Source organism: Doryrhamphus excisus, chromosome 15 (genome assembly GCF_030265055.1).
Source record: "Doryrhamphus excisus isolate RoL2022-K1 chromosome 15, RoL_Dexc_1.0, whole genome shotgun sequence".
Taxonomy (NCBI): domain Eukaryota; kingdom Metazoa; phylum Chordata; class Actinopteri; order Syngnathiformes; family Syngnathidae; genus Doryrhamphus; species Doryrhamphus excisus.
Window position 1 is genome coordinate 7,751,958 of NC_080480.1, and position 19,166 is coordinate 7,771,123.

Here is a 19,166-nt window from a genome sequence, read left to right on the forward strand (position 1 = left end):
AATGACGTCAAAAATGACGCTTTACCGTAAGTACGGCTACAGCGTTCACTCAAAAACAACAGCGTGTATGTATATTCTCCTTTTGAGGAATTGTTTTTGTACTACAAGCGTGTTAAAATGTGGTATACATACACTCGAAATCTTTCAACTCCCACAGTAAATTAGAATGCACAAACCTTCAAAAATATTTTTTGTAATATTGTATTGAGTTGAGCTATTTAAGTTATATTTTTGTTGTGTACTAATTTAATAATAGGTGCCAGAACTGAAACTGAAGCAGTGGTTGTCATTTTGCATGACCATGAAAACAGCCTGGCTCACTTGATGTGTTTTTGTTGTCCCTCAATTTACAGTACACAAGGAGTACTGCCCCCTATTGGCAAAGAAAATATGTACAAAAACAACAATATTCACTACCTGTACTGTATAGATGCAACACTGCCCTCTACTGGCAAAGGAAATGTGCACAAAAACAAAGAATTCTAGTGCAGTATACTGTACAATACTATACAAAGTCAAATGTTTTGATGTTGGAATAGCTTGGTGTGAAAAAAAAATACTTTCTTTTGATAAGAATATTAGGCCTGGAAAATGTGGAATTCTGGACCTAGAACTAGAAAAGTTGAATATTTCTTTGTAGAGCAATTTAGAAATATGCAATTATGGATCTTTCCACTGCCAATGGATTGTACCATTGTCCTCACGGATGTGTTAGAAAATGTTTACATAGTACAATGTCCAGAATAAGATAAGGCTAATGCTACCAGGAAGATTTTCGACACATCTTGTAATCGTATTAATCTGTTTTTGGAATTATGGTCCTAGACTTGTCTTATCAAGGGCACCATAAAAAAAACCACAGATGACATTGGATCTCCATTTGTTTCCGGCGGAGATAACTTGACAAAGAGAAGTTACAATCAAAGGAATTTTTATTGCATACAAACTGTTTGAAATGATCTTTTTGAAATTCACACCTTTGAACAACACATTTCACACAGTCACTTTTATATACGACAGAATGCAATCCAATCGGAGCAACTACAGTGTGACCAACCACATGTTGGCTGAATGTATTTACACCAACATTTGGCACTTGATAGGTGCTAATCTCGGACATTGCACACGTCATGTCATGTAACAAGTATTTCAATTTTGAGAAACGCCCTTGTTTTTACCGTATTTTATGGACTATAAGTCGCTGTTTTCTTTCCATAGTTTGGCTGGTTCAATTAGGTGCAACTTAAATATGAAAATAGAGTATAACATCTTTGTAAATGTTACTTCATATTGTCACAAATCAAGGAGTGAACATTCCCATCAATAACAGCGAGATGGCGCTCTAGGATAGCAACACTGCGGATGAAGAATTCAATGGATTCAGTGATGGGGAATGAGATCGGGAGCTTGGTGAACTTGCTAAACTTGATCACTGGGTCCCAGGTATGCTTCTTGCTATGCAAATGTGACATGTAGTCCAGTGCGATTGATACTCCAGAGTGATTTATAGTCCAGAAAATACAGTAATCCAAATTTTCAAAATGTGGTCATTCCATGACACTAGCAGCAACTTAAACATTTGCATTTGAAAATAAGGGACATTTCCAGGAAAATTAGGGACATTTTGGTCTTCCTACCATATTTCTTTCCACCAAGAAAGTTAAAATACAGGAAACTATTAAAATGGGAGGGTGCCAGGAAAAAGAGGAATTTCCCAGTAAATACGTGAGGGTTGACAGGTGTACGCCCGACGCGGCTGTAGCAACTCCTTTTAAAAGCTTTAAAATAAGATGGACTCTATCATGAGTGGTTTAAAAATACAATGGAATTTAGCTGCATAACATGTGAAACGCCTGTAAACTTTTGTGTTGCGAGTAATAACGAGAAGCTAAAATGTGTTCATCCGTGTCGGTGCTAAGGTCACAAATACAGTACATTTAGATATTGCACACACACACACAAAAAAATCAAAATTCTTCAGTTGTCAAAAGAGAACAACTTTTTAAATTTAAAATAATTGTGTTCTGTTGTTCCCAATAAATTACCTACTCTATTCTACACTACAAGCCTTTTTTTATAATTAAAAGCATTGCTAGATTCACAGTCCAATGCTATTTGTTCTTGGGTCCATACGTCACATTCTATCCAGTCAAGAAGGGAAAGGGGAGGTTATTCCAAACGGGCAGCAGCAATATAAGACATACTGTACATTAAATATGAAATCTATTACCTTAGTATATATAATATACCAACAGCAGACATACAAGACAGTGGTGAATTGGATGAAGCAAGGCAGAAATACAGGCAAGGTTTGTACTGTTTGACTTTTCCGATGTTTCCATCCCGTCACACCAAAATCTGCTTCTCTGACCTAAGATCAGAAACTCCTCAGCTTTGGCATGACTGGCTAAAAACACACTATGTCGAAATTATGGAGTTATGTAGTATTGACGGGATAGACGTGATAACTAATGCCACACCACAAACCCCAGTGGTTCCTCCCAAATCACACCGTATTGTCAACATTGCACTTGGGATCATGATGCAGTGCAACCACCATGTTCAGCGACATGCACGGAGCAACAAACCCCGGATGTGTTTGTGTGCGGGTGTGTGTTAAACATGCATTGAATGAGGAGTAATATGCCGATAGTGGAAAGGTTCTGTGTCCTACACAGCGTGCTGAGGATGCGCATCCTGGTGGACACAAGGGAAGACTGACGACAAACTGAAATCTTCTTACTCCTGAAAGAAAAAAGGAGAGAAAACATGAGAAGCTGGGTCCGGTGACACCGCCATTTTGTCTCAAGAGATCCCACAGTAATGCAAAATGTCTGTGTGGGAAACGCAGGATCTGCCTCCGCTTCCACCTGAGGTGCAGACAATGGGCTGGTACTGAACAGCTTATGCCAGGGGTGAAAAAACTACGGCCCGGGGGCCTCATTAGGCCCACCAAGTGTTTGAATCCGGCCCGCCAGTTGCTTTCCAAGTCGCAAGTTTGCAAGTCGGATGTCTTATTTAGTAAAAAAAAAAACAACAAAACTGTAAAATGAAATTACATAGTTTGATTTGGTCTGAGGGCTGCACGACGGTCGAGTGGTTAGCGCGCAGACCTCACAGCTAGGAGACCAGGGTTCAATTCCATCCTCGGCCATCTCTGTGTGGAGTTTGCATGTTCTCCCCGTGCATGTGTGGGTTTCTTCCCACATTCCAAAAACATGCTAGGTTAATTGGCGACTCCAAATTGTCCATAGGTATGAATGTGAGTGTGAATGGTTGTTTGTCTATATGTGCCCTGTGATCGGCTGGTGACCAGTCCAGGGTGTACCCCGCTTCTCGCCCGAAGACAGCTGGGATAGGCTCCAGCACCCCCCGTGACCCTCGTGAGGAAAAGCGGTAGAAAATGAATGACTTGGTCTGATGTTTAAAGTGCTCCTGAAAAAAGGGACATGAGAACATACAGCTCATAGTATAACACTTTTACAGATAAAATTAAACAAATAATTCAAGGAAAATTCTAAGCATAAAATAGTGTGTGTTAAATATATGTTCTGGCCCCCTGGACAATTTTGTTAAGTCAATGCGGCCCACGAGTCAAAATATTTGCCCACCCCTGGCTTACGCCTTGACTCTACAGTCAAAAGCCACAGAGCAACTCAAATTTATGTCAACAATTCATTTTTTTCTAGTTACATTCATCCATGAAAATTACATGCATAAATACATTAATTATTATATTATACGAACATTAAAAAATTGGAAGTATCCAGTTTGAGAATGTATACAGCTCTACACACAGGAAAATAACAATGGATGTGATGCATGAAGAGATACAAACCTGGAGATTATTGTGTCACATTGTTCGGCTGTACTGTATGCCGGTTTTGGAGGCGATGTTGGACCACGGTAACAGCGAACGCAGCAGAGACTGGGCCTGTCGGTACAGCCTCTGCGGGATGGAGCATGGGCTGAGGCTGGCTAAGGTTGAACCTATGTGCTGGATATAGTCAGTGAAACGCAGTGTCAAGGAAAAAGTTATTTGCAAACAATCCATGCATATTCATTGCTATGCCCATGTTAAAATTGTTAGGAAAAACCCAAGTAAAACCAGCGTATTGAGGTTGCGCTTGTGAAACTACAAATACTTTTGGTGCTAACTTCATCTGTATGTCATGTAACAAGTATTTCAATTTTGAGAAACGCCCTTGTTTTTACCATATTTTATGGACTATAAGTCACTGTTTTCGTTCCATAGTTTGGCTGGTTCAATTAGGTGCAATTTAAATATGAAAATAGAGTATAACATCTTTGTAAATGTTACTTCATACTGTCACAAATCAAGGAGTGAACATTCCCATCAATAGCAGCGAGATGGCGCTCTAGGGTAGCAACACTGTGGATGAAGAATTCAATGGATTCAGTGATGGGGAATGAGATCGGGAGCTTGGTGAACTTGCTTGTTGGACTCACTGGGTCCCAGGTATGCTTCTTGCTATGCAAATGTGACATGTAGTCCAGTGCGATTGATACTCCGGAGTGATTTATAGTCCAGAAAATACGGTAATCCAAATTTTTAAAATGTGGTCATTCCATAACACTAGCAGCAACTTAAAACATTTGCATTTGAAAATAAGGGACATTTCCAGGAAAATTAGGGACATTTTGGTGTTCCTACCATATTTGTTTCCCCCAAGAAAGTTCAAATACAGGAAACTATTACAATGGGAGGGTGCGAGGAAAAAGGGGAATTTCCCAGGAAATACGTGAGGGTGACAGGTGTACGCCCGACGCGGCTGTAGCAACTCCTTTCAAAAGCTTTAAAATAAGATGGACTCTATCATGGGTGGTTTAAAAATAGAATGGAATTTAGCTGCATAACATGTGAAACGCCTGTAAACTTTTGTGTTGCGAGTAAACTACAAATACTTTTGGTGCTAACGTCACCCTTGCTCATAAAAGGATATAATATTGTCCAAGGTGGATGACCCCCGTTGATGTAGAGGACATATGTGAACCCATCTTTGAGGACGCCGCGTATGGAGTAGTAGTAGGGCAGGTAGTGGTGTTGCTTAAAGTCCCTGTTCTCGTAGAAGTGGATGGCAGTGTTGTTGGTGGTGAGAACGTGCAGGTATATCGCCTTACAATGGTCCTGAGCTGTCGTGGAGATGTGCTCCTTCAGACTGTCCAGCAGTAAGGAGCCTGAACGGTGACAATTCCGATATTATTAACTCTCAAATGACATCCCTTTGGTTAATACATGGAAAATGCTACATCCTCTTATGAAATGCACTTCTGCCACCTTCTGGACGGCTTATAACGGCACTAAACATGATCTCTTCAATTGTCCACTTGTGTCAGCATCTATTTTTGCTCCCGTGCAAAAAAAAAACAACAACATAAAAGACATATAAATACATCTTTGGGATCGTGAACAGTACCTATGCCGTGTTTCCTGAACTCTTTGACCACTCCCAGGCTGAGGATGTAGGCTACCTGTGTGTCCACAGGAAAACTGGAGGCAAGAATATCTCCATCCTGACACACACACACGCAAAGATATTCAACACTGGCATTAAAAAATGATACTGCAATCCATCTCTGTTAAAGTGAATACATAATAAATACAACATATTTAATGGAAGCAGTGTACTGAGACACAAATTAAAGCACGCAACCGTCTGCATTTTAAGTTATTTTATGTAGATTAGTACGGTAAGTAGGCGCTGATGATTAGTTACACGCTCCAGTGTTTCCCATGCTTTCATGTATAAATAAATTTGGTGCTTCCTGATTGCCTTCGCTTTTGGACGCATAATGAAACTGCCTGAATGGAGCTTGTTGTTGCAACAGCGTACAGTAGATGGCATCCTAACACATTCACAGGCTGCTACAGACAAAGCTATCACAACTGACTTGGTCATGCATTGCAGCGCCTGTGTTCATCAATAAAGTAATATATTAGATACACTTACATGGAGCCCAGGAAACATTATTAAATGAATATATATGCATGCATGTCTATCACTGGCTTTGTGCAAATGAGACAGTGTTGTCATACGCCTCCAATGAGAAAGATGTACTGCAGTGCTGTAAGAAACACTGTATGGTATGGTATGTTTATGGAGGGTGGGGCTTAACACACTGTTGGCAGTTGATTCGTCAACAAAGGTTTCATTATGCTTGTATATATAGCACTGTGGTGGGCTGAGAGCATGGCTTGCAATTCTCTGCCAGAACGGTGGGGGCAGTGTTGTCCTGAGAGTGGGAGTTTCCACAGGAGGAAGAAACAGGAAAGGCGACATACCGGAAATGATACACTTAAATTGGTAGTCTTTACCTCTTTATGCACTTTGGTCCGACTTTTGATCTCGGCCACGATCATTCCCACAATGCCTCCTCTGAAGGTGGCGGCGAGAGAGAAAAACTTCTTGTTTGAGGTGATGTCCTGGTACCATGAGTCTGGGTACCTGGAGGGGGGGGGGGGGCACAGGTCAAGATATTCATCAACTAAACCTGAAAAATGTCAAATGCAAACGACGTAGGACTGGGGTCTGGTTTTATAAACATGCTGCATAGTAAATAACAAGATTCTTACTCAATTGGGAACCAATCACCACAGAGCAGTTTCACGCTCTCTATGTCATCGTGGCACAAGAACCGGAGCTGGACTTCACTGAGAGCTGTGGGAGGCACCACGTCACTCATTCACACCTGTGGGGACCAATACAGAGCAGTCTGGAATCAATGATCTACTAAGGCACAAAAAAAAAACAATTTCACGAACAAACGCTGCTATTTTTGTCAAGGAATTGCCAACAGAACAGACAATGACTGTTAATAAAGATAATAATAATTTAAAAAGTGTGATTATTTTCAAACCAAATCAAGCAAAGATCATCCCGGAGAATTGTGACAATAATTCTAAGCAAGAAAATCGTGATTCACATTTTTGGCACAGCTGAATATAGAATATGATCAACTTCAATCAGATTTTTACAAGTCAGAGAAGCAAATAAACAGATACACACACATATACATGTTACATATATATATTACTCATGTTTTAACTGTGTATTAACGAATGAATGTTGTATTTTGGTGTGTCTTCTACTCTGTTTACTTGCTTTATTCAACTCCATTCTTCTGTAAAGTGTCTTTGAGTATTTTGAAAAGCGCTATAGAAATAAAATGTATTATTATTATTATTATTTTATTATCCGACAGAATATCAGGTTCCATTACACGTATGGCAAATATCTATAGAGAAATTACAGCTATGCAAAATAAAATTCACCTATACTATACGTGGCATCACGTGTTCAATTAACAAAACCAAATATATTAAATATATTGCTGCCATTTGGTAGCAACCATCTTACAAAAACATCAGTTATTTTTACATAAACTATGCTTACTCTGCAATAGCACAAAAGCACACCGCAACGACAGTTCTAAGAACAGTTTGGAAAAATCCAAATACAGATCATTAATGTTTACTTGTCATAAAGGTCATATTCCAAACCACGACAATGGTCAATTTACAGCAATGTCTGCCTTATAATATTGTAGTATTTCACTCAATCGCGAATTATACAAACACGTTCACAATCTTAGTCTTTCAACTTCAGATGAATCATTAAAGCCGGGTTTCAAAGAGATAGCCAGCTTTGACGCTAGCTAACGACAGCTAACGTTTAGGCTAAGCTAACGGGTTCATACCTGTTGTCAACTCTCAGACCGAAGGAAAGTCAAGGAGATTTATATTCTTTGGTTATAAATCTACTCTGGACACAGCATGGTTAAGCACACGTTCACTTTTTGTTCTCATTACTGGTGTCGACGCTCGAGCGAAGCTAAACTAAGCTAGTCACTAGTCGGAGCTCTCGAGCGGATGTTTTCTTCCTGTTTAGGGAAGCCACGCACATGACGTCACACAACAGAGGTTTTTTTTGTCGACAGCGTTTTTGATACTGCCCTCTAATGGCTAATGAATGTATAGACTCATCACCCCCCTTTGAAGAACCACTCACTTTTTTACCCACAGCACACAATGTTTTTCGTGTGTTATTGGACCATGGAATGTTGGAGACATTAAATGAAACAAAAAATACAGCAAAATGGTACATACAAACTAATAAAACAATAAAGTTTGGACACTAACATACAAAACTTCACAGGGCCTTTTTTGCACATGGTTCCTTTGTGATTTCTGTATTTGTCATTAAAGGTCTGATAATAAACACATGAACAACACTTCAGTTAACTAAGCGGTAGACTATTACATTCTGGCTTGGTTCCTTAAATAAACTCTCTTATCGAGTATTTTTGGCATCTGTTGCTCTTCCCACTACTGGGCCATTTGTAAATAGCATCCATTCATCGTTAGCCTATTATCAGGAAAAAATAAGCATGAAGTTGAAATAGAAAATGAATGAATGATATGAAACATATCTACTAGATGTTGAATATACCACCATGTAGCCCATCCATAACAACAACACCCAAACTATCGTCACTCCTGGCCAGCATGGTCACATGTCACATGACCCTGTGGACAAATAAATGCCTTTTTCACAGACACTATCGGTGGTCCTGTTCCAGAAGTCTTCTTCATCCCCACCCTGGCTTTGTGGATCAGGTAGGGCTAATGTTTTATTTCATTCTCATCTACCACAGTGTTTTAAAGTAGTTTGTTGTTGCTGAGTATTGTAATTATTGCAGAGTACATACCGGTACTTACAGTATTAGCAAGCAAAACAAAACATTAAGAACACAGTTGTATGGAAGCCTGTCTCCACCACTGAAAAAAAAAATCAATTGTAAATCATAATTATGAGAAAATTAATTGAAATTATGAGAAAAAATATAAAGTTGTAATTATGAGAGAAAAAGTCGAAATTATGGTCATTGCCTGATTTACTTTATTAATCTACATTTTTTATCTCATCATTTTGACTTTTATCTCATCATTTTTTATTATTATCTCATAATTAGGATTCTTATCTCATCATTTTAATTTTTTATCTCATAATTAGGATTTTTATATCGTAATTTTGACATTTTATCTAATGATTTTGACTTTTTATCTCATAATTTTTATTTTTATCTCATCATTTGTTATTTTTATCTCATAATTAGGATTTTTATCTCATCATTTTTAATTTTTATCTCATACTTAGGATTGTTATCTCATCATTTTAATTTTTTATCTCATAATTAGGATTTTTATATCGTAATTTTGACATTTTATCTAATGATTTTGACTTTTTATCTCATAATTTTCATTTTTATCTCATCATTTGTTATTTTTATCTCATAATTAGGATTTTTATCTCATCATGTAATGTTTTATCTCATAATTAGGATTTTTATATAATAATTGTGAACTTTTATCTAATGATTTCGACTTTTTATCTCATTATTTTTATTTTGTATCTAATAATTGGGATTTTGACATCATAATTTGGATATTTACATTTACATATTTATATATAACAGCAACACAAATGAGTTCCGTGTTGTTAGGGGTGCAGGTGTTACTTTCACTTCTCCCTCCCACAGTATACACACAGATTCATTCAAGCAAATCATTCCTTCTTTTTTAATTTTTTACCAACGTCTGACTTCTCAGTCACTTTCAGGATGCGTTTGGTGTGTACTTTGGGTGTCCTTGTGGCCCTGCTGCATCTGTCTACGTCTTTGCTGCTGGGGGCCTTCAATATAAAGTCATATGGGGACAAGAAAGCTTCCAACACAACCTTGATGAACATCATCAGCAAGGTAGGATTTAGCATACCTGTGACCCCTAGTGAGGATAAGCGGCATAGAAAATAAATGGATGGTTTGCAGCGTACAAAATAACATGGTGATGTTTATGTTTTGTTTTGATGCTTGTTGCAGATTGTCCACCGCTATGACATCATTCTGATCCAGGAAGTCAGAGACAATGATCTCTCAGCCACCAAAAAACTCATGCAGCATGTCAACAAGTTAAGCTGCATCGTAGCCTATACAGTGATTTTTATGACAATGGCATTCATATGCTCACTAATTCATATTGTGTATGTTTTTCCAGAGGTTCTCCTCAATTTAGGTACAAGCACATCGTCAGTGAGCCTCTTGGTCGGAGTTCTTATAAGGAGAGATACCTCTTCCTGTACAGGTGCACACTCACAATACAGTATGGTATAGCTTATTTGTTTCAGACATGTTACATCATATGGTTTACATTTATACATTTCATAGTCTGATTTTTTATCCTTATTTTTTAGAATTTGTAATGAAAACTGCTGTATGACATCAGTTTGAGATTAATTTTTTTTTGCCATCCAGCCAAGATAACTTGTCTGGTATACGGTAATCCCTCATTTATTGCAAAAAATTGGTTTCAGACCCAACCGCCATAAGTTAATTTTCTTCAGTATTAATAAAGATAATATTTTTTTGTTGTTAGAGCATAGAAAACCTGTTTATGAAAAGACAATATTTACCATGGCGGTCGAGTGGTTAGCACGCAGACACCTGGGAGACCTGGGTTCAATTCCCCCCTCGGCCATCTCTGTGTGGAGTTTGCATGTTCTCCCCGTGCATGCGTGGGTTTTCTCCGGGTACTCCGGTTTCCTCCCACATTCCAAAAACATGCTAGGTTAATTGGCTACTCCAAATTGTCCATAGGTATGAATGTGAGTGTGAATGGTTGTTTGTCTATACGTATGTGTCCTGTGATTGGCTGGCGACCAGTCCAGGGTGTACCCTGGCCCGAAGACAGCTGGGATAGGCTCCAGCACCCCCGCGACCCTTGTGAGGATAAGCGGTAGAAAATGAATGAATGAATGAATATTTACCATTATTAGAGCCCTCTATACAAGAAATAATAACCTTTCCACTCATATTACTCAATATAGTAGATATAATAAAAGAAAATAAGGAATTTGAGACATAAAGTCACACGCTTGTTTCTTCTTCTTCGTCGTCTGGATGTCCGGACAGGAAGTGGCCACAACAGTAGCCCATATTATTATGATGATGACTGTTGTTGTTATTACTGTATTATTGTACCTACAGCAATATTTATTATAATAACGCTGTTGCTGATCGAGTCTACTGCGAGTTAATAGTGACTAGTGATAGAATGTTGCTACAATATGTTGTTATTTCTTTCCAGGGAGCAGATAGTATCTGTGGCCAAAAGCTACACTTACGATGATGGATGTGAGCCCTGTGGGACAGATACCTTCATCAGGGAGCCCTTTGTTGTCATGTTCACCTCCAATGATACTGGTAGGCTCTGGAATAATTGATGTAAATACAAATGTGATATCGGTCGATATTGGTATCAGATTTTTTTCCCCATCATGAAAAACAATATTTAAAAAATACTGTATACAACACAGGAAATACAGTATGTCATGTTACATATATCGGTATTGGAAATTGAAAGTTGGACAATATTGGCACATTGGTTTTGAGCAAAAACGCCAACACCGGAATCCCTAATTACAACAGCTTTTATTACGATAGTTGATCTAAAATCAAACAAGAACGTCAACGTCCAGCTAGCAGGAAGATTTGGTTGCGCAATCCCTCATTTATAGTGGTTAATTAGTTCCAGATCTGACCGTGATAAGTGAATTTTCACCAAGTAGGATTCCTTATTTATAAGTTGAAAAGTTTAGCATCTGTCTAGTAAGACCTTGTAGGTCAGGGGTCTCAAACTCAATTTACCTGTGGGCCACTGGTGCAAGGGTCTGGGTTTCACACACACATTTATTAAAAACAGAAAACATACAAACTTTTTCAGTGCTTTGGTTCCGATTTTCTACAATAAAAGCTCTGATAAAACATTCCACTTGTCAGGTTTAAACCCTAGACATTATTCACCATGCTGTAAAGAAAGACACAAAGACGTAAGTCGGTTTACTTGCAAGTGATCAGGAACCGTTCAGTAACAATTCGCCACCTCACTCTGAAGCAGCTCCTGCCCTCTTGCCTTTTTATTGAAGGAAGGCCCTGGTTACACTACATGTCTCAACCGCCTGAAGGGTGGGGGAGCTATTCTATTCGGTTGAGACTGGTCTGTGAAATGTGTGTGCGGTGCGTGTGTGACTATGTGACCTTGGTTAGAGATGATTCAGCCCAGCAGGTGTTTTCTGTTATTGTGAGAAAGATATGAATAAAGTGGTGCGTGTGACTAGCAAAGCAAATGGATAATATGAGCAAGCCTCAAGCGTTTCTAAATATGTATGTACATTTATTCCAACACCACTGTGTTATTTTTCTGCACAAATTAAGATGAAAAATAAATAAACAAATCAAGAATAAAGAAAATCAATCAATCAGTAATAAATAAATATAATAATAATAATAAAACGGCAAATAATACAAACTCAAGAAACCACATATAGTTGGTGGGTAGACAAATTATTTTTTTCAGATTAAAATGAACAAAGCATTATTAGAGCCCTGTAGACATGACAAAACATGACTATAGTCACATTTATACTCTTTTTATTTACAACATATTGCGCAACTGCAGGGTCTTGTGACACATGCTAACTCGCAAACTAGAGAGCTAGCGACCTAAATGGTAGCCTTCAAGTTATTTCCTTTAAACTTAAATAGCCAAAAACTTACCACTTCCACACGGATAGGGAGGATAACTATTAACAGTTATTTAACCTTTAACATGAACATTAATCAAATGTAATCATTTTTTCTGGGTACATGATACCATACAGCATCCATATGAAACTTGCGCGGGCCGCACTAACATTAAACTTTCATATCAAGGCGGGGCCTCAAACTAGTGTCCTGCGGGCCACATTTGTTTGAGACCCCTGGTTTACAGCAAAAACGCCAACACCGGACATCGCTAATTACAACAGTTACTTTTATTGCGATTGTTGATTGTTGAACAGGAACGTCAACATCCAGCTAGCAGGAAGATCTTGTTAGGTAATCTTTCATTTATAGTGGTTAATTAGTTCCAGATTTGACCATCATAAGTGAATTTTCACCAAGTAGGATTCCATATTTATAAATTAAAATTTTTAGACATTATTAGAGCCCTCTAAACATAAAATAACACCCCTATAGTTACATTTACATGTGCATTACTCAATACAGTAGACTAAATAAACCATTTAAAGCACAAATAAGACTCATGTGTGTTGCTATAAAATGTGTTCCCTAGGGGAGCAGAGTGAGTGGCAGACAGGAAGTGACATCAGGGTTTTAGAATTGAGTTTCATATTACCGTGGGATAGTAGCTTGTGGTTTTTTAGGGATGATTGGAACATTGCAGTAACATTGCTGACCCCTAGTGACTAGTCATGTTTTCTGTACAGTTATTGTCACATATTTATAAAGTAGTACAAACTTGTATGTATCAGATGTGTTCTCTGGTGAAAATGCCAATAAATGAAGGAAAACATACTAAAAAATATTAAGAAATATTGGGTCCACACCATGTAACAACAATGTTAACATTGCACAGCGTCTCATCATGTGTGTCTGTCATCATTCTATTGTATTGCAGCTGTGAACAACTTTGTTCTGATCCCACAACACACTTCCCCTGACTACGCTGTGCAGGAAGTGGACGAGCTTTACGATGTGGTGACTGACGTCCGCTCCAGATGGAACACCAATGTAAATTTCAATGAGCGTGTACGTACGTACGTCAGGAAGTATTGTGAGGGATTCCCATACGCTTGCCCTCCAGGATATCATTCTTCTGGGAGACTTCAACACAGACTGCAGCTTCATCACAGTGGCAGAGTGGGATCAGATCCGCCTCTTCACGGACAAGAGCTTCCATTGGCTGATTCCTAATGAGGCTGACACCACCGTGTCTCACACTAACTGTGCATATGACAGGTAAATAGTAGTGATGGGCGACAATGTATATATTGTAATCTGATATTAATGAAGTAAATACAGAAGGCATAACAAATTAAACCCTAAAATCAATTCCCTAAACCAGGGGTCTCAAACTCAATTTACCTGGGGGCCACTGGAGCTAGGGTCTGGGCAAGGCTGGGCCGCATCAGGTTTAAAAAAAAAAAAAAACATAACACATTTATTAAAAACAGAAAAATATACTTTTTCAGTGCTTTGGTTCCGATTTTCTACAATAAAAGCTCTGATAAAACATTCCACTGTTCTCAAATATCTTATTTTTTATTTTTCTGGACACAATAAAATGAAAAATAAATAAACAAATCAAGAATAAAGAAAATCAATCAATCAGTAACAAATAAATATAATAATAATAATACAGTGCATCCGGAAAGTATTCACAGCGCTTCACTTTTTCTACATTTTGTCATGTTACAGCCTCATTCCAAATTGTATTAATTTAATCTCTTACCTCAAAATTCTACACAAAATACTCCATTATGACAATGTGAAAAAAGGTTTTTTGACATGTTTTGAATTTATTAAAAATAGAAAACAAAAAAATCACATTTACATAAGTATTCACAGCCTTTGCTTAATACTTTGTTGATCCACCTTTGGCAGCAATTACAGCCTCAAGTCTTTTTGAATATGATCCCACAAGTTTAGCACACCTATCTTTAGGCAGTTTTGCCCATTCTTCTTTGCAATAAGTCTCAAGCTCCATCAGGTTGGATGGGAGACGTCTGTGTACAGCCATTTTCAGATCTCTCCAGAGATGTTCGATCGGATTCAAGTCTGGACTCTGGCTGGGCCACTCCAGGACATTCACGGAGTGGTTCTGAAGCCAATCTTTTGAGATCTTGGCTGTGTGCTTCGGGTCGTTGTCCTGCTGAAAAATGAACCTTCGCCCCAGCCTGAGGTCAAGAGCGCTCTGGAGCAGGTTTTCATCCAGGATATCTCTATATATTGCTGCATTCATTTTTCCTTCTATCCTGACTAGTCTGCCAGTTCCTGCTGCTGAAAAACATCCTCACAGCATGATGCTGCCACCACCATGCTTCACTGTAGGGATGGTATTGGCCTGGTGATGAGCAGTGCCTGGTTTCCTCCAAACATGGCGCCTGGCATTCACACCAAAGAGTTCAATCTTTGTCTCATCAGACCAGAGAATTTTGTTTCTCATGGTCTGAGAGTCATTCAGGTGCTTTTTGGCAAATTCCAGACGGGCTGCCATGTTCCTTTTACTAAGGAGTGGCTTTCGTCTGGCCACTCTACCATACAGGCCTGATGGGTGGATTGCTGCAGAGATGGTTGTCCTTCTGGAAGGCTCTCCTCTCTCCACAGAGGAACGCTGGAGCTCTGACAGAGTGACCATCGGGGCCTTGGTCACCTCCCTGACTAAGGCCCTTCTTCCCCGATCGCTCAGTTTAGAAGGCCGGCCAGCTCTAGGGAGAGTCCTGGTGGTTCCAAACGTCTTCCATTTACGAATAATGGAGGCCACTGTGCTCATTGGGACCTTCAAAGCAGCAGACATTTTTCTGTATCCTTCCCCAGATTTGTGCCTCAAGACAATCCTGTCTTGCAGGTCTACAGACAGTTCTTTTGACTTCATGCTTGGTGTTTGTGCTCTGACATGCACAGTCAACTGTGGGACCTTATATAGACAGGTGTGTGCCTTTCCAAATCATGTCCAATCAACTGAATTTACTGCAGGTGGACTCCAATTAAGCTGTAGAAAGATCTCAAGGATGATCAGTGGAAAAAAGATGCACCTGAGCTCAATTTTGAGCTTCATGGCAAAGGCTGTGAATACTTATGTAAATGTGATTTCTTGGATTTCTATTTTTAATAAATTCAAAAAAAGTAAAAAAAACCCAAACTTTTTCACATTGTCATAATGGAGTATTTTGTGTAGAATTTTGAGGTAAGAGATTAAATTAATACAATTTGGAATGAGGCTGTAACATGACAAAATGTGGAAAAAGTGAAGCGCTGTGAATACTTTCCGGATGCACTGTAAAACAGCAAATAATAAAAACTTAAGAAACCACATATAAGTTGGTGGGTAGACAAATTATTTTTTTCAGATTAAAATGAACAAAGCATTATTAGAGCCCTGTAGACATGACAAAACACGACTATAGTCACATTTATACTTTTTTTATTTACAACATATTGCGCAACTGCAGGGTCTTGAGACACATGCTAACTCGCAAACTAGAGAGTTAGCGACCTAAACGGTAGCCTTCAAGTTATTTCCTTTAAACTTAAATAGCCAAAAACTTACCACTTCCACACAGATAGGGAGGATAACTATTAACGGTTATTTAACCTTTAACATGAACATTAATCAAACGTAATAATTTTTTCTGGGTACATGATACCATACAGCATCCATATCAAACTTGCGTGGGCCGCACTAACATTAAACTTTCCTATCAAGGCCGGGGCCTCAAACTAGTGTCCTGCGGGCCACATTTGGCCCGCTGGACGCGTGTTTGAGACGCCTGCTCTAAACCCTATAAATAAGTCTCTTTGAGTTATTAAACAGTTTCAATGAAGTTTTACACATTAAGAGACATTACTAGCATGCAATATGCAGTGTTATACTTACAAAATATGCACTTACACATAGCATCTTCCTGCTGGAAAATGTTGAGTGACTTGTGAAACAGTGACCTCTGGTGGAGTCATTGCTGCAACAGTCTTTTTCCCCCCTGCTAATAGCGTCATCAAACCACTCTATTGAAGTTACGATAAGAAAACAACTTTAAAGCAGAAAGTCAAGGTCATGATTATAGTCACAATAAAACACAGGAGAAAGATTTTAGGCAAACACACAAAAACCTTTTTCTTACTGATCTTTTGCTGACTGTAAAATATTTGTACTACTGATTTTAGGGAGACAAAAATTTTTCACAAAATTTTCCAAAAGAAAATGAGCATGATTAGAATTGTTTTCAGCTCCTGTATTGTGTGTTGTGTCTTTTTAGGATAGTGGTGACTGATGACATGATGAAAGGAGTAGTGCACCACAGTGCTGCAGTATACGACTACATGATGGACATGAAACTCAGCTACAGTATGGTAAAAATGTTATCTACGCTTCTGCACATGACAGGGTCAGCCAAACGATACACTTATCTCAGTCAGGTCTGGAACCAATTACAAAAACAAGGGATAAACAATGGATGACTGTAAACTGTTTATGACTTTCTAAGTACATTTTAACATTGTTAGAGCCCTGCTGACATGAAATAACACCCCTATAGTCACCTTTTATTCATTCATTCATTTTTGACCGCTTATCCTCACAAGGGTCGTGGAGGTGCTGGAGCCTATCCCAGCTGTCTTTGGGCGAGAGGCGGGGTACACCCTGGACTGGTTGCCAGCCAATCACAGGGCACATATAGACAAACAACCATTCACACTCACATTCATACCTATGGACAATTTGGAGTCGCCAATTAACCTAGCATGTTTTTGGAATGTGGGAGGAAACCGGAGTACCCGAAGAAAACCCATGCATGCTACAGGAACACTGCGATGCATAGCAAGCTACCAAGCTAACTAGTTAGACTCTCTAATTTACTTATTTGAAGCTTAAGATGTTAAGTGTTTCAAACGGTGTGATGAAGAAGGACAATGAAAGAAGCCAAAAAGTACCACTTCCACACGGAACGGGAGAACCTTTTTTCGGACATGTCATGGCTGACTACAAGCAGTCTGAAGATAATGTAATATAATGTCATGTTTCATCAATCTAACATTACTGACACCTTGTGGCCAGAATACTCAATATATGACTTGTCTTTCAATATTTTTTGGCTAACAATAGACCATTGGCAACCATGACACAGCAATCATTTATTAATTAGTTTAGTCCCTGGCTATATCATGGTTCGAATATCGCTCCCTCACAATATTATGGTTTTTCAAAAAACAATAAATTAATAGATGATCACTGTTTCATTGTTGACTATAGTATATTATTATATAGTATGTTATAGTATGTATTCCGGTCACTTGGTAATGTTATGAGAAATCCATATTGCATGGGGACTAGCTACCGAGGTTCTTCTCTTGTTCCGTGTGAAAGTGGTAAGTTTTGGGCTTGGTTGTCCTTCGTCCTCACTTTTTTTTAAACACTTGATAGTTTTCTATGCTTGCGGCAGCCGTCTGTTATGTCCCAACAGTAATCCCGTAGCTTGCGCAATGTGTTGTAAACAAAGAATAGTAGGACGGTAAAAGTGACAAGCGGGGTGTTATTTCATGTCTAGAGCGCTAATGTTAAAGTATTTCAATAGTCATGAACAAGTTTTCTGTGTACTAACTATGAAAATATTTTCATTTATCAATATTGGATCATACTTCCTACTAAATTCACTTATCACTGTCAGGAACTAATTAACTGCAAAAAGTGGAAAGAAATTGAATGTTTTTCCACTAGATAGCAAAAGGTAAATAATTAACCTATGTTTGTACCTGTTGCCATTCATACATTTTTGTTTGTAAAATATGTACAAGTAAAGATTGTGAAATACAGGTACACTATATTACAGTAATGAGTGATAAAATATAATATGCTTTATCCCTTTTCTCAGGCTCTGGCTGTCAGTGACCATTTCCCTGTGGAAGTGAAGCTACTTGGTTGGAATAGCGTTTGCCATTGAGTCTGCAAAACAATAAAATTCAGCCATTTCAGTGCAAATTTGGTGAGAGGTGTTTTTGCAGCAGACTCCACACTCCCGTCTGTCATAGAATCTGTGACGTCTTATTATAAATCCCTAAAAGTAGCAGAGAACTGCCATCATATAATGTAAGCCAAAGGTGTCCATAATGCAAAAGCTAATGATGATACAGTATGTTTTGTTCAGATAGATTAGCATATATTGAGTTTTTAGCATCTTTGATATGCAAATGTGTCTTAGCATAGAGGATCTTTGACCAGCATTTCTGCAGTTGATTCCTAAGTACAGCAAAGTCCATCACGGTTCAATGTTTGACTCTGGTCTATTCATTCATTCATTTTGTACCGCTTATCCTCAAAAGGGTAGCAGGGGGAGCCAATCCCAGCTGACTATGGGCAAGAGGCGGGGTACACCCTGGACTGGTCGCCAGCCAATCACAGGGCACATATAGACAACCATTCACACTCACATTCATGCCTATGGACAGTTTGGAGTCGCTAATTAACCTAGCATGTTTTTGGAATGTGGGAGGAAACCGGAGTACCCGGAGAAAACCCACACATGCACGGGGAG

The 19,166-nt window shown here is 38.7% G+C and overlaps 2 protein-coding genes across 3 annotated transcripts; one reads left to right on the plus strand and one right to left on the minus strand.

Moving 5' to 3' along the window:
- Nucleotides 1-914: 914 nt before the first annotated feature.
- On the minus strand, nucleotides 915-7,914 carry nat15 (N-acetyltransferase 15 (GCN5-related, putative)). Its single transcript, XM_058050132.1, has 7 exons — nucleotides 7,720-7,914; nucleotides 6,596-6,711; nucleotides 6,338-6,467; nucleotides 5,439-5,535; nucleotides 4,965-5,199; nucleotides 3,839-4,010; nucleotides 915-2,745 (listed from the first exon to the last, which is right to left on the minus strand). Exons 2-6 carry the CDS (start codon nucleotides 6,703-6,705, stop codon nucleotides 3,854-3,856), a joined length of 729 nt encoding a protein of 242 aa, XP_057906115.1. The 5' UTR covers nucleotides 6,706-6,711; nucleotides 7,720-7,914; the 3' UTR covers nucleotides 915-2,745; nucleotides 3,839-3,853.
- Nucleotides 7,915-8,552: 638 nt separating this feature from the next.
- On the plus strand, nucleotides 8,553-18,613 carry dnase1 (deoxyribonuclease I). 2 transcript variants are annotated; one of them, XM_058050130.1, is made up of 9 exons: nucleotides 8,553-8,638; nucleotides 9,632-9,780; nucleotides 9,901-9,989; nucleotides 10,076-10,162; nucleotides 11,165-11,280; nucleotides 13,538-13,650; nucleotides 13,724-13,878; nucleotides 16,896-16,989; nucleotides 18,507-18,613. In XM_058050130.1, the coding sequence occupies exons 1-9, from the start codon at nucleotides 8,563-8,565 to the stop codon at nucleotides 18,573-18,575; spliced, it is 948 nt and encodes a 315-aa protein (XP_057906113.1). In that variant the 5' UTR covers nucleotides 8,553-8,562; the 3' UTR covers nucleotides 18,576-18,613. The 2 variants fall into 2 exon arrangements, with proteins under 2 accessions (XP_057906113.1, XP_057906114.1); XM_058050131.1 differs by having other exon boundaries at nucleotides 8,604-8,638; nucleotides 9,642-9,780.
- Nucleotides 18,614-19,166: the final 553 nt, after the last annotated feature.